General features: G+C 34.8%; 1 protein-coding gene across 1 annotated transcript; it reads left to right on the forward strand.

Annotated features, from left to right (window-relative positions):
* Positions 1–9541: 9541 nt before the first annotated feature.
* Positions 9542–16023, forward strand: LOC141672241 (UDP-rhamnose/UDP-galactose transporter 6-like). Its single transcript, XM_074478799.1, has 6 exons — positions 9542–9690; positions 10532–10782; positions 13438–13622; positions 13734–13934; positions 14474–14635; positions 15388–16023. Exons 2-6 carry the CDS (start codon positions 10650–10652, stop codon positions 15715–15717), a joined length of 1011 nt encoding a protein of 336 aa, XP_074334900.1. The 5' UTR covers positions 9542–9690; positions 10532–10649; the 3' UTR covers positions 15718–16023.
* Positions 16024–16256: the final 233 nt, after the last annotated feature.

A 16256-nucleotide genomic window follows, 5' to 3' on the forward strand; every position in this document is an offset into this window, starting at 1 on the left:
TAACGAACAAATCAAGATCCTAGACTTTTGTGATTTTTCAACTCCTTGAATTTTTATTCATTCAAAAATTCATAATGACTTCACAAAAAGTTGGAGCTGTTAAAATTCCACAATTTGATAAAGAGAATTATATTATGTGGAAGAAGAAGATGCTCTTGTTTTTACAAGTGGCAAATCCCAAATATTCAAACTTGTTAAAGAAGGGGATAAAAACTCCGATGGTTATTGAACCGGAGGTAATAGTAGATGATGTTGTGATCACCAAAGCCAGAACCTATCCTAAAGATCCTGAAGATTTTACTCATGATGAAAAGGAAGAAGCCTCCTTGGATGTCAGCCTTCAATTAATATTAATTGATTCCCTTGATCCCTTGATGAACAGACATATGATGAACTGTAAAAATTCCAAACACATGTGGGAAACTATTGAGGTGATTAATGAAGGCACAGAGGAAGTTAGGGAGAACAAGTTGGAGATCCTAACCTCTGAGTATGAATATTTTAAATCAAATCCACGAGAAGGAATTACTAAAGTGTTTGAGAGGTACAATGCGTTGATCAACAACCTGAACATAAATGGGAAATATTATTCAATCAGGGAGGTCAACAAAAAGTTCCTTTTAAAACTGCCAACTCATCTTGAATATAGAATCATTGCCATTAGAGAAGCTAGAGATCTGAGTGAGATTTCTTTGGACAGGCTCTATGGAGTGTTAAAAACCTATGAGTTGGAGCAGATTCAACAGAAGGAAGTCTACGGGAAGGATAGAATGGTCAGCACATCTACTGCACTTGTAGCTGAAGGTCAACAACAACAGCAATCTCAACAATTGGAGAGAATGGTACAGTGTTCCAAGGCTGAGGAAAATATGTTAGTAGCAGAATATGATCCTCCTACTACAAATCAATCAAGTGATGATTTTTATTCCTTGGAAGAGCTGGAGCAATCGGAAGACAAGTCAATGGCCCAAATTGTCAAGAGATTCTCCTATGTCAGATTCAAGAGGAATCCCAAACTTAAGTATAAGTCCAACTACAACAAATTCCAGAAAGGTGGATCTTCATCCTCTAACACCAGCAGTGGTGGATACAAAACAGGGATGGTTGATCGGAGCACCATTAGATGCTATAACTGCAATGAGTTGGGACACTTTGCCACAGAATGTAGGAAACCAAAGCAAGTAAGAAAGAACTCTGAAAGGGCTTATCTGGCAAAGGGAAGAAGCTGGGATGATACTGACAGTGAAGATGAAGATGAAGGAAATCTTGCTCTTATGGCTATTGATGGAAAAGCTTCATCGTCAAGAATAGAGGTAAAACTTTCTGATGCTGAAATGGTTTATCATCTAAGAGGTAACTTAGATTGTGCACGTCGTGATAATGAACTGTTAAGTTTACAGATCACATACCTTGAGAAAGAGGTCAAAGAATTAAGACTTGTGCACATTAATCAAGACAAATTAAAAGAACAAGTATCTTTTCTAGAGAATAGAGTTGACTGTTATAGAAAACTCGAAACTATTCTCAAAGACAAGATCACAGGTCTTGAGACTAAGGTTAGAGCCTACTTCAATTCTTGTTCGAAGGCTAAAGAGTTCTACAGTAAGCAATCTGTTAATCAAACATCTGGAATAGGTTATGATTACAATGTTGCTATTGGAGAATTAGGCATAAACTCCCCTCCTCGTGTATGTGCTAAAGGGAGGGAAGTACCACATGTGCTTAAGGGTGTTGATGAACCTCTATATAAACCATCAATTGCTGAACCATTTGATGCGACCTCTTCTGTTATTCAGGAAGAAATACGTGCTGAAGATCATGCTAATGAGAAGGTTGTTTCCAAGTCAAGTGTGTCGAAAGTTCCAGTCAAAGTTGTGAAAGCAACTGAGACTAACTCAGACACACATGAGTTGGATAACAAAAATGCCATATCTGCCATGCATAAATGCCATGTCTGTCATGCATAAATTGCCTACTATTAATCACTCTCATAAAGCATGTGGTGTTTCTAATTGTATGTCTTGTGCTTTTAATCTGATGTATGCTTATTTTAATGGTAAGCATATTTCTAATGATAAGACTACTCCTCGTCAGCATGTGAATAACAAGAAGCATGATAGGTCTAAGACTGCTAGTCCTTCTAAGGCTAGAAAGGAGACATTTGTGCCTAAGCCAAAACAGAAATTTGTTAAGGCTGTTTATAAGGTCAAATGTTCAGTCGTTGAGAAAGTTGAGACCATTAAAGTTAAAAATGTTATTTTTCCTGACAAAGAACAATTCTACAAGTATGTCGGGCCCAACCAAGTTTGGGTTCCGAAGAAGGTCTAATCCATTTGTAGTGCAGGGCATTAAACAGGTGGAACCGGTAGTGTGGATTCTTGACAGTGGATCATCAAGACATATGACCGAAGATAGAGCCCTGCTATCAAATGTGGTTGAGAAAGCTGGCCCCCTGGTTACCTTTGGAGATAACAGCAAAGGTTTATCTGAGGGATATGGTTGTTTGCAAGCTGGATATGTTATCAGTGAAATTTTGAATAGTGTGCTAGGTTATTATCAGGAAGCAGTATCTAACATATAGCACCAGTGACGAGACTTGAGAATATTACGACATATCAGGCACCTGATGCACATTACACTTGGAATTGGACTCTAGTAAGATGTGTACAAGTGTACTCCTGGTTGGTGAGTCAAAAGAGGAAGTCAATGCACCTCAGTTCATGGACTTTGCAGTTGCAGATCTATTGGACTATGCAATCTCTTCTTCACAATCTCACTTCAGGTTGATATGAACTAGTGTATTGCTCAAGTAATCGTCATATTTATAACTCTCTAATCACTAGGCACAATCATATTGTTTTATATGTGCAGTGAGTTTTAGGAGTAAATCAAACTTCTTTCTACATTAGTGATTTCTTATTTCATGTAAAATCTTTTGAAATCACTATTGTACATCATTACTCTCAAAAGATTAAATATATAATTTTCATTCATTATAGATCTTAAGTACATTTTATCTCTCGATATTGCCCTATGTTCTGTGATACAGGTTCAGTCTCCAATGGCTTTCTTTCATTGACAGTCATGAGGTTGAAAACCCACAACGTCTATCCCAGACTGTAAAGACAAACACAAAAACAGAACCAACCAACACTCTCTTACCACTAAATGTAGTATGCATGAGTGTGAGGGAGATAGTGCCTTAGTGCACCCCATGAGGAAGGTTCTGTAGTCAACCCAGTAGCTCTGTCTCCTACATAGATGAGTAGTATTTAAACCGAGACAACTGCTAGCCCCATACATCTTCTCAAAAAGATGTAATGGCTGAAAAGGCACAAAAACGGTTACTAGATTCATTCTCTCAACAGGGTGCGTCTATTGAAATTTGCCTGTCAGCCAAGGCATCCGATGTAGTGTCACCACTTCAAATATAAACAATTCTTGATGCACAAGGAAAGGTTACACACACAAAGGATGAGTTGACGGAAATAAGAGTTTTGACCATTTTAAGGTCAGATTCGATTGTTCAAGGTTCGTTAATGGACCAATTGCCTTTACAGGTGTTAGGAGAGGATACTGATCCAAAAGCCATATGTCAGTGGTCAGTGTCTACCTCCCCAGGCTTAAATCCCCTGGATGCATCTGCGGATAGTGGATCTGACATAGGCGCAGATCGGCAACTTGTTGACAATGATTCAGATATTACCTGATGAGTCACAAGGAAATGTCTTCACAGACATTATCAGGGAACTTTGATCTTTATGCTAAATTCGATGGATCATTGGTTACCATCCCAGAATTCAAATCTGGAACCCTAAAAGGGAAACTAGCAACTTGTAAATTATGACTCAGATTCATCTGACGAGTTTAACAAGGATGGGGATTTGCGAACTCCCATTGCACCACTTGTGACCTCCTTAAAGATGGCTAAGGTGATTTTCCTTGCAGGTACAGCTGGATTATGGAGCTATGAGAGAAGAGTGATACACTTGTGAGAATGAGTGTAAACACGAGTGGAGAGAAGAGTGAAATACATGTGAGGTACACTAAACAGAATCACATACTCACAGTGAGGAAGAAATAGAAACTTCTTGTTATTTCTTTTCCAACCAAGTGAAATATGAGAACTCCTTCAGACGACGACATACATTCCTTCTTTAAGGGGGAGATAAAAGCTTAAGTAATAGTTTGGAGGATTCCTCAACTAAGGGGGAGAAATAGAAGGGAGGAAGAAAAAGATCATATGTACACTACACCACACCATTGTTGTTTGTAACTACGGATCCTATTGTACGGGAGAGGTGGTAAACACAAGGTGATTTTCTAGTAAGGGAAGAAGCTGTTTTCAAAAAGGGGAGTACCATTGGCTTTTATCTGCGGATCCTATTGTACGGGAGAGGTGGTAAACGAAGGTGATCTTCTTTAATCAGTTGATTCTCATAGGGGGAGAAGCAAGAGAGATATGGGCTTCTCAACAGGAAATGTGGTTGTACAAATGAAGATGGAACTACTTGAAGATATGTTCAGTCTAGAGGAACATCTACTTGGAATCTGGAAAATGTTAAATGTCATCCAGAACTTTTCTACTATTTACTTTGCATTTCTTTTTATATCTTTTTCTTATTTGTTAGTTGAGTTATCCTCTAGGTATTTGTGTGTTATTGTTTAACAAACAAATAGGGGGAGATTGTAAGTCATATGTCATAGCCTATTTGTATATTCGAGGATTCAACTCAACTCAAATAAGAATGTAATAAGTAAATAGTGGATCGACCGTTAGAGAGATCTCGCAAAGTAACATCTGTCAGAGGATTCAGAAACAAGGTTCATCTACAGACTTGAGGAATTTATTCACTGGAAGAAGTTCAAGAAATTGATCATGCCTCAGTGATATAAATCAAGATTGTGGATTTAATCAAGTGACAGAGATCTCGTCAGAGTATCATTAATTACAAGGATTTAATCTGAAGAAAATCAAGTTGTCAAAGTCAAGACATGAAGAAACGTCACGGAAGTTAGTCACTCATGAACCAGACAGTACATCGAGTGTCAACGTTGAAGTGGTGGAATTGATTCATAATTCTCAGTGATTTTCAGAAGATATTCAGAAGATTGGTTGCTGCTCAGAGTTAGTATTAATTCTCTATTAATTAATTAAGTCATATAATTTAATTAAGAAAATAAATTATATCTGCAAAGATTAATTTATTTGATTAATTAAATTAATTGATTAATTAATTCAGAATTAATATTAAGGTTTTTCAGAATTTAAATTGGATTAAAATTCATTTAAATTCAGCAAGTCAAACTGATTGTACTAGTATGACAATCGGTATGACAATCAATAGTCATACCGAAAGTCATGCTAGTACAAACAATTGTCTTGCCAAAAGTTACACTGGAAGAGAATTGTCTTGCTAGTTCAATCAGATTGTCTTGCTAGTACAAACAATTGTCATACCGTAAGTCTCTCCAGTTCAACAGATTGTCTTGCTAGTACAATTGGATTGTCTCACCGATTGTCATTGCAGTTCATTCTATTCTGTTGTTTGATTAAAAGAAGCAGAAGCAGAACACAATCAATCATCCAGAACACAGAAGTCAAGAACAAAGCAGAAAAGAAAAACAAGAAGAAATATTTCATCTTTTCATCTGCATACTTCAAGATTAAATTTCTAGATTGTAAAGTTAAATCCAATCCACTAGAAATCTTTATCTTGCTCTTGTGTAACAATCTAGCGGATCAAAATCCCTAGAACTTAATCTCAAATCGCGTTTAGCATTTGATTCTAATTATTGCAAAAATAGAAAAAGTTCATATCGAATTTATTCTAAATTTGTGATAATTAATTTGAGATTAATTCTTTGTAATCGATACAGTTGTTGTAACACCTTTCAAGTTTAATAATATTTTTATTTAACTTGAATTTTGTTTCACATTTTCAATGAAGAGTATGTGATCTCCTGGTTGGAGAGTTTGAGACGAGTTATGGGGTGCCCATCCTCGGTTTCTTGAACTAGGTCATCTCTATTTAGGGTAGTGTTTGTCGGAACCACGCCGAAAACAAAGCCTTTATTTTTCCTCGTCGTCATATCGTTCAACAACAATCAACAAATCACTATTCTCAAATAACAAAACGCAGTTTTGAATCGTAATAGTCACAAGAAAACTGGGCTTTTAACCATAAATAATGAATCAACAATCTTCAATCTAGAATTACACAACTTCCTAAGGAATATAAGGACTACCAATTAAATCTTAAAAGAATAAATGAACAATCTTACTGGGGTGTAGATCTCGGCTTCCTGGACGGAATTTTTCTGGTTGAAATCAACATCACCACAGAACGGAGGTTCCACCCTCATTCTAGCGCCAATGATAACTCTAATCCTTTCCTGGACTCTTCTCATCCTCCTACCCAGACTCTGGCTCCATTTGTGCAAGAATATGACCATGTAAGGTTTTAGGTGAGAGGAGGGTTCCTGCAAAACAGAACCGGAAGGGGGTGGTGTCCCCGCGACACCTCCTACGTGAGAATGAGATAGGGCTTTAGAGAACAAGGGTAGAATATGAATTACTTAAATAAATGTGGCGTGTGAACGTTTGTGGGAGAGTAGAAGAAGTAACTTCCAAAATGCATTTTTGGAAGCCTTTTATAGACATTCAATTAGGGTTTGGGTGCTTGTAACTTAAATCGGGGCCGTTGGAGTGTCCCGGGTCTTTGGGCACCTGGACGTCTATGAGAGCACGTGTCCAGGTGCTCTTCCCGGAATTCGGACCATTGGAACCTTCTGGATCCAGGGTACCTGGACGTCCACGATGTGGACACGTGTCCAGGTATCCTCTGTTGCTAGAGCGTGTCGGGCTATGTTCGGTGTGTGCCACATGTGTGTGGGAGTGTGTGTCACATAATTCAAGAATATTCCTCGTATTCACAAATGAATGATTGGGAGGGATATTCTGATGTGGCAAGACCATCTGAGGTCCACTACCACCTGTATCAGGTGCTGATAATTGGGCCATGAGCTCCTTTTATTGGGTTTTCCAAGGGTGATCCTGGGTCAGTGTTATTATGGCCTATTACAACCAACTTTCTAACAATCCTAACCCTGGGAACATATAGGATCATGAACTGGAACTAACAACAAATAATATCCAGAAAAATAAACATATGTATTAGTATGGGTGAGCATGGATCGGTTTGGCTCAGTTTTCATACAAAATCGGAACCATAATCATAGATTTTCGATTTCTAAAATTTAAAATCGTAATTGTTGGTTCATATTCGATTTTCGTACAGAATTATAACTAATTTACTTCTTTCGATTCGTAATATAATGCAAAAAGAAATATTCAGGATCTAAATTACGTTATCTTATTATTAAAAATATTATTTTTTCGGTATTTAAAGAACTTACATGTCGAGCCACAAAATAAAAAATGATATTTAATATATAAATAAAAATAACCCGGTTCGGCCCGGTCCTTGGGTAAGTTAGGGAAAGTCTAGTCCAACCTGGCCTGATTTTAAATAAAATCTTGGTCAAATCTATATCTAAATTGTTTTAAAGTTCAGATAAAATCCGGAGCCATGAGTTTTTTTTTGCATCTCTAGTCGGAGATGGCATACAGACTACCTAACACCAATTTTACAGATTAAAATTATTACTAAATGGGTCTAATTAAAAATACGTCATACTCGAAATTAATTAATTAATAAAAAAATGGATTTTAGATAAATTAACATAACCCGCACAATTTTTTCTTTTATTTTCATTTTTTATGACCATGCGAGGCCAACAGACATCGCTAGCAAGTCTGCGCCATGATCCCTTAATTTCATTTTGTTAAAATTTCTACTTAAATTCGTACATTAGGGGTGTGCACGGTTCGGTTCGGTTCGGTTTTTCACTAAAACCGTTACCAAACCGTAGGTGTCGGTTCGGTTCAGTTTTTACATATTAACCGTAACCGAACCGTTGAACACGGTTATTTTCGGTTCGGTTAACCGTTCGTCGATTTCGGTTTTTTCGGTTTTTAATTATATATAAATTTATATACCTTAATTTCATTATGCTAATAAATTTATAAATGTCAATAGTCAAACAAAAAAATAAAGTGTAATTTTAGTTATGCATAATTAGATTTATTTTCGATTAATTGCAAATCCTGTCAATTTTTCAATTTAAACCCTGACAGGCTCACCTCATTAACAAAGAGCAGGTGATATTGCTTGACTAAAATCAAAAAGTAACAAAACAAATCATGAACTTTGAGTATCAGACAACTAAATTTGCATAAAAATTGAAAAAACACACTGCTAAACAAGTCCAAAACTGAACACATAAATTTAGAAAGATGAAACAGGGTCAGGCCTATAACTTCAGTACATTAGATAACAACTTAGAATAAACTTAGAATTATAAAATGGTCTTCGAACTCTCCAATCTTCTATTGCAAAATTAGAATCGGGGTGTATCTCAATCTTTAATAACAACTTGGAGTAGGTATTTTGGGCCTTTTGAGAACTTATCTGTACAAAAAGAAGAAGAAAAAAAATTCAATTAGATATATTACATCTAGTTACAAATCTCATATACATTTAGGAAATGAAGCACATAAAACTAAAATGAAGCTTGTGAATGATAATGGAAGGCGCTGTGAGAAACTTTGAAATAAATAATTATTTAAAATGCAAATCTGGAGATGCAGGAATGAAACATGAGACCTAGTGCCACGGTTTAGTGTCGAGTCCATATATATATCATTCATAAAGCATTATGCATTATGCAGACAGACGCAAAGGTTAGTATGTATAATATCATATGTTATATATATAATTAAAAAAATATTAAATTAATATATTATCGGTTCGGTTTGTCGGTGCGGTTAGGAAGCTAATACCGAAACCGAAACCGAACCGATATTTCGGTTCGGTTACGGTTTTTTTTCGATTTTTTCGATTTCGGTTATTTTCGTTACGATTTTTCGATTTTTCGGTTTTTGCGCTCGGTTTCAGTTTTTCAGTTTTACTTTGCTCACCCCTATCGTACATCACCGGTAAATGTCAAAATTCTTGACACAATTAGTTGAGTTATCCGGATAGGTAACCGGTATAATTTTTCTTAAAATATATTATATAATATGCTAATATAATTGATCATGTTATTATAAGTATAAAATTATATATCTTATATATAAATCTATATATATTAACTTGATATGATTCAAAATTTAATTATTGTTAATTTTTGAAATTGATCATGTAATAAAATTTTAAAAATAGTTTAGTCCAAAATCCAATATTTAAAAATAAATATAATATATGATAAGTTAAATTTTTTAGATTGATATTGATGGGTTCAATTTTAAGAAATTTAATTTTTGGAATTATAACGAAAAACACATAAATTTAATAATCCTACCCATCATTTTTCACGAAGAGTAATTTCGGAATTATAATTTCACAAAACAAACATGAAATATAAAAGAGTTGTAAAAATAAAATTCCAGTCAAACCCTAATATAAAAAACTCAAATCAATTCACTTAACTAACATATTATTTATATACTTGCATACAAACGTGTATCTATCTACACATACACACACATTCATCACCAAATCACAAGAGCTAACACTAAAAAGATCTGAAATTCTCACTCATTACATTGCTCCTAAGCTCCTTACGGTACGTAATTTTCAATTTAATCACATTTTTATCAATTTTTTAATATTGGATCTGTAATGTGTGTTTTTAGATTTTAATCAATTATTTAATTGATTCTGTATGTGAGTTTGATGTATGTGATGTACGTAGATCTGATATGTGATTGTGGATCTGTTGCTGTTTTTGTAGTTTGATCGGTTTCGTAATTTTCGAGTTTCGTTGAATTTGTTCTGTTTGTTTTGTTGATTGTCGAGTCGGTTAGTGTTGTGAATGCTGAGTAGAATTGAGTTTAGCTAGTTGAGTTGCTGAGTTTTTGTAATGTAAAAGTTCATTGAATTAGCTTCGTTGAATTTTTTCTGTTTGTTTTGATTATCGTCGAGTTGGTTTGTTTTGTGTATGCTGAGTAGAATTGAGTTTAGCTAGTTGAGTCAGGGAATTTTTGTAATGTAAGAGTTTCATCGATTTAGTTTCATTGAATTTTTTCTGTTTGTTTTGTTTATCGTCGAGTTGGTTAGTTTTATAAATGCTGAGTGAAATTTGAGGTAAATTAGTGATTTCTGAATTCTTATAGTGTATGAGTTTCATTGAGTGAGTTATATCTGATTGTTGAGTCGGTTTTATGTAAAGAAAGCTAGTTTGTTTTCGAGAATGTGTGTTACTTTGTTAATATAGGTTTTCGTTTTAGGAGTGTGATTGATTGTATCGGTAGCTGTATTAGTTTTAAGTTGAGATTTATTGTAAGTTGATTTTAAAATTGTATGTTATAAAATTTATGCTACCTGTCGATGTAAATGTTGTTATTAATGTATTAAAAGTTGGATGTCCAATTTGCTAATGTTTTTTGCTCTATGATGTTTATCAGGAAAAGTAAGAGCTAAAAACGGGAATTTTGTGTTGTGTTGTTAATGCCTAAAACCAGAAGTTCATGTATGGTACAGAAGAGGTAGATATCCTCTTTTGACCTAAATTTTGAAATTGAAATGATGGCGCCATCAAGCAAGGCCGATAAGAAGGCTGCATTAGATGCAGCTGCGTGGATGTTTAATGTAGTCACTTCCGTTGGGATCATCATTGTCAATAAAGCCTTAATGGCTACATATGGATTCAGTTTTGGTAAACTCCTTTTAAAACTATTGTCATTTGAGCTGAACATTATTTGGCTCTCTTTCTTTAGTTTTTAGTCAAGTGGTTGCCCCTCTTTTTTAATATATTACTGTTGTAATACCTTTTAAGTCTCGGGTCTTTGGTAAACAACTACTGTAGTCGTAAAAGGTCATGTACATGTTACCCTCCCCTTCATGAGCGGGATACACTATGTGTGTTTAGTTATAGTGTGGTGGTGCATGGGAGGGACATTAAATGAATGTACAGTATTTCATGTATCATGCTACTTATAATTAGTGTCTAATGGATTTTGTTATATGATCAACCCAACATTATTTAGGAAAAAAAACCTGATTAATGTTCCCTGACCCTGTCTTTAAAATAATTGAAGATGGGTGGATTTGATATAATTTCTTATGCTTGTTTTATCTCTTTCTCTTGTTCTTGTTCTTGTTCGAGACTACGTGGTAAGCTATTGGCTGCCAACTTGAGAGATGGGAGAGATGCTGTGCTAGTAGTGGTCTAGAAATATATTTTATATTTATTGTTAGGACTTAGGAAGCTATCTTGTATCTTCTCTTTCCTAGAAATTCCATTTGTCCCTCCTTTTGGGCAATTAATAGGGGCTTTTTTTCTCTTTTAGTTCTTACCAGATATATATGCCCGCTAAAGTAGGAACACACGAGTTTACTAAAATCATTAGAAAGCTTGTGCGATAAAAAAAAAGGAAGGGGGAGCAAAGTTAATATTGATATATTAATTTAGGTCTCAACATTAACTTACCTGAACAGCACCCTATATATATGACCCCAATAAACATTACTTTTACAGTTTTACCTTCAATTATAGTTACGATTCAGTATTCACTTACAACACCACCCAAGTCCTGGGAAAAAAATTTGTTGATGACAAATTTATCCCCACATAGAATCAATAGAAAAGCATATGAATTTATGACTTTTATCAATTACTAGATCTCATTATTCAAAATTATGATTACTATAAGATGTCCTATCTACTTATACCGAGCATAATCTTATTTGGATGATAAGAAAAATAATTTATATATGTTTACATTTGTAGACATACCGAACTGTTACCATATATCTAAATTTTTATAAATTCCTTATACGTAATACAAGTTTGCAAATGTACTTATATCTTAATAACATAATTTTTTTTAATGTAGCTTATGTATATTTTGTGCTGAACATCGTACTACTTTTCACTTTAGAAAAATAATATTTGATCTAGTGTTTTAAAGTAAATAATAATTTAAAAAGCTCGAATATGACTCTCCAAATTCAGAGCTGCCAGTTTAATTATCTTCACAACATATGGTTATATTGCACATGTAGCTTTTGTTATCTTAGTGCACAAATTATTAAAATAGATTCGCTTCATGCATCTTGCCTTCATATTTTTATCATATAATTGTTCACCTTTGTTCTCCAGTAGACCGGTCGTCATATCTAACCATTGCGGTCCAGTATTCAGAATGTCACATTAGATTGTTTGAGAATGCCCTCAAAGCATGAAGCAATAGTCCATCAAATGACTTTGAACCTTCAGTATGGATCTACATAAGAAAACATGCAAGCGGTGATTAAAAGAGTACTGCAACGTTGAGCACTAGCCCGATGATTAAGAGAGTACTTTGAACCTTCAGTTGATGGTGCTAAGATAGGTTTGGTTTTAGATGAATGTTAGGGCTCTGATACCAATTCGTGCATGACAACCCCTTTTTATTTTTTATTTTCAACTCATAGCTGCAAGGGCCAAGTTCTAGTCGTTTAGTATACTCATCTCTAAGGATTCTAATTGTTTTCAATAGTTGCGAGTAGCTTAAGTATCAGTAGAAAGGTATCACTGGTTGTGGCCCTTGTGGTACTGGTACCATGGAATCCTCTTACTAGGAGATTGAATTAACCAAGTTGCTTTGATCCACGTTTTCTCTCTATAAAGGTTTCTCTCTTTACTGTCATCTTCTCCCCCCTCAGTACAACGGTCATAAAATGTACATCTGCTCATATGTGCAAATCGATGTCTCTGGAAAATTCATTAAACACTTAATGAACATCTTGATTCCACTAACAACAGTCCAGGTTCATCCAGTTACTAATGAAATAAAATTGAAAACAAATTACAAATCTGACGATCATGCAGAGCACAGTATCAAAATATCAATACTTGTAGAAATAATGTACCACGATACTTGTAGAAATAAACTTACTCCAGAATATTTTAATTCCTGGGTCTGAATGCCTTCTCCTAGATAGACTCTTTGGGCTTTCTGACCTGTCAATTAATTTGCGGAGCAAGAAATTAAAAATTATATACTTCAGTACTTTAACTTATTTGAAATGATTCAAAGTATTGGGATATGAAAGCCTTTTATATTGCTCCTAAATAGTTCTGTGGATTGACATGGCTGCAAAATATACCTTTGAATAAAAACTATGAATTAGAAATTAGACATTAAAATGAGAAAACTCTTATTGTCCCTTGCAAGTGCTTTAAAGCTGGAGATACTTAGTGATATCCAAGTAGAACTGTAATAAGCAATTTTGATCAGTAGGGAAGTAAAGGTTTGCATTTCATTATGTATACACTTGCTACTCATTTTAAGTACTTACATAGCTTTTCATTTCTTTTTATCTGCAGCCACAACATTAACTGGTTTGCATTTCCTTACGACAACCTTGATGACGGGAGTTCTTAGATGGTTGGGATACATCCAGCCTTCTCATTTACCCGTTTCAGAGCTTCTCAAATTTGTCCTATTTGCAAATTTCTCCATTGTAGGGATGAATGTTAGCTTGATGTTGAACTCAGTAGGATTTTACCAGGTACCTGGATGTTTCCATCTTACTCACTATTTCTAAATATTTATGTATATATATTATATAAGTCTTTGACATGCCAAATCTGGACTAATTGTTATCTAAATTAATTTTCAGATCGCGAAGCTGAGTATGATCCCTGTATCCTGCTTGTTGGAAGTTGTTTTAGACAAAATACGATATTCAAGAGATACAAAACTGAGTATCTTAGTCGTTCTGATGGGTGTTGCTGTCTGTACTGTTACTGACGTGAGTGTTAATAGTAGAGGTTTCATTGCTGCTTTTGTTGCAGTTTGGAGTACAGCTATGCAGCAGTATGTAAGTGTCTCAACTCATTTGGATCGTACTTCCTAAAGTATTAGATATGATAATATTTTTCTTTAGAACTCAGGAATTGATATTTATGAGGGCAAGTAGTCCAACTTAAAAAAGAATGCACTGAAAACTCAGAAAAGAGTGTTCTTAATATAGACTACCTGCTATTTCTTATAATATGAAAGTAACATTTGTAGTACAGCCTTCATCACCATCATCTAAAGGGAACCAAGTACACACCATATTGCAGTGCAAAAGGCCCATATGTTCCCCAAAGTATTATGCAGATCAAACAAGATTCTCTTTCTTGCTTACTATAGTTGGTCAAACTAGTTTTTTACTTTAGCATGATAAGGATTTATGTTCTTAAAACACTCTTGTTACGGTGACAACTTTAGACTGTTTAAGCTGAGAATGACATGGCTGTCCTATGTTGTAAGAACTTCTAAGTTATTGAAAAGTCCTATAATGTTTTGAGTTGCCTGCAGTTTCCTAGCATAACAGCAAGTGTCATTAATTAATGTGCATCTTTGTTTGTGCAGTATGTTCATTACCTTCAGCGGAAATACTCACTCAGTTCTTTTAATTTGTTGGGGCACACCGCCCCAGTCCAAGCTGCCTCTCTTTTGTTAATAGGCCCCTTTCTGGATTATTTATTGACCAACAAAAAAGTGTATGAATTTGACTTCAACATAGCATCTGCGGTAAGTAATTTATAACCAGTGTTTATCATATTCATTTTACTTGTGTTCTTGATCTTCTCTGCACTATGGTAGTTATTGTACAGTTTTTGGTTTCTTTGTAAAGTGGCTGTATAGATTCAGCTTTGGAACTGTTTATGTCTGCCAGCTTATGTCATAATTAATCAGCATCACCTAGCTAATGTAATGCCACTTGATTTTCCCAGTCTTTATCATATTTAAAGGAAGATTTAGAAAAATACGGTCATAAAATATGAAACCAAACATCTAGAATTTGATACATGTCAAAGCGTCTGTGTATTTTATTACCAGCATGCAAACTCTGCATATGATCAAACTTTAATGATTTTTTTGAGGATGAATATTTGTGGACACCTGCAAAACTATGCTGAGGTTGTCGGAGATTAGTAACACCAAAGCTTGCTAGTTTGACAATAGAAATGCGATTTAGGTTCTAAAATGGCATAAGAATTAAACTTGTGTACAAACTATACGTTTACTTGAGCTCTTAACTGCGTCTTGCTTTCGTTTTTAGCAATCTAGTATAAACTTATGTTCGTCTACTTATCCACCGCTCAGCAATATTACATCAAAATTGTAACTAAAACTCTTACTAAAAAAATGCATCTAACCATGTTTTTACTTGACCCTTGTATTTCACCTTATGTGTGGAATGTCATGTTCAACTCCTACTCCCTACCAAATAATATATAATGTGATTATGGAATTGGTTCTCATAACTTTTTCTTTTGCAGATTTTCTTGTCACTTTCATGCATAATCGCAATCGGGACCAACCTGAGCCAGTTCATATGCATTGGCAGATTCACAGCAGTGTCATTTCAAGTACTCGGCCATATGAAAACAATCCTTGTTTTGATCTTGGGATTCTTGTTCTTTGGAAAAGAGGGTCTCAATATACAAGTGGTCATTGGCATGCTCATAGCCATAGTTGGAATGGTCTGGTACGGGAATGCATCTTCTAAGCCAGGCGGCAAGGAACGACGGAGCCACTCTATGGCGAGGAGCAGCCAACAGAAGCTTGTTCCATCTTTAGAATCAACTGAACTTGATGACAAGGTGTAATCATATCTAAATTTTAATTGGAGCATACAGAAGGTAGCTGATACGTTATATACCAGGAAAGCTTTAGCAAACTGATTCTAGATATAAACTCCCACAAGTTCAAATACTGTGTCATAGCTGTCCTGATTCTGTAATTCTTATTTTTCATTTTGGAAAATTCAGGGGTTTATCACAACTATATAGAGCTCCTTTTTTTTTTGTCCTGTTATAATTTATAATAATTTATTCTGGTCCATTTTTTTGTATGATTGAAACATTCTTTCTTCCAGACTTCAATATATGATATATCTTTACTTTTTTTGACAATTGATTTTTCTGGTCAGATTGTGACACTTGTATTCAAATAGCTTAAATGCCTTTGCAAATTGTGAAGCTTGTTATAATGAAACTTGTTTCTTTAGCATTTGTGTGATTGTATTTATACATATTTTGAAATAAATGCCATATAATTGTTTTTGTCCGTGTTTCTTGTGTTCTCGTGAAATCCAGTGGGTTTGCCATTGAAATTTAATACCTTGAATAGTGGCTGCAATTGCAAA

Source organism: Apium graveolens, chromosome 7, assembly GCF_009905375.1.
Source record: "Apium graveolens cultivar Ventura chromosome 7, ASM990537v1, whole genome shotgun sequence".
NCBI lineage: Eukaryota > Viridiplantae > Streptophyta > Magnoliopsida > Apiales > Apiaceae > Apium > Apium graveolens.

What these genes read in the sequence shown, in the direction of transcription:
- LOC141672241 (XM_074478799.1), top strand. Translation starts at nt 10,650, where the DNA reads ATGATGGCGCCATCAAGCAAGGCCGATAAGAAGGCTGCATTAGATGCA. An exon ending in TACATATGGATTCAGTTTTG is followed by an intron (nt 10,783 to 13,437) that starts GTAAACTCCTTT and finishes TTTTATCTGCAG; the next exon opens with CCACAACATTAACTGGTTTG. An exon ending in ACTTCAACATAGCATCTGCG is followed by an intron (nt 14,636 to 15,387) that starts GTAAGTAATTTA and finishes TTTCTTTTGCAG; the next exon opens with ATTTTCTTGTCACTTTCATG.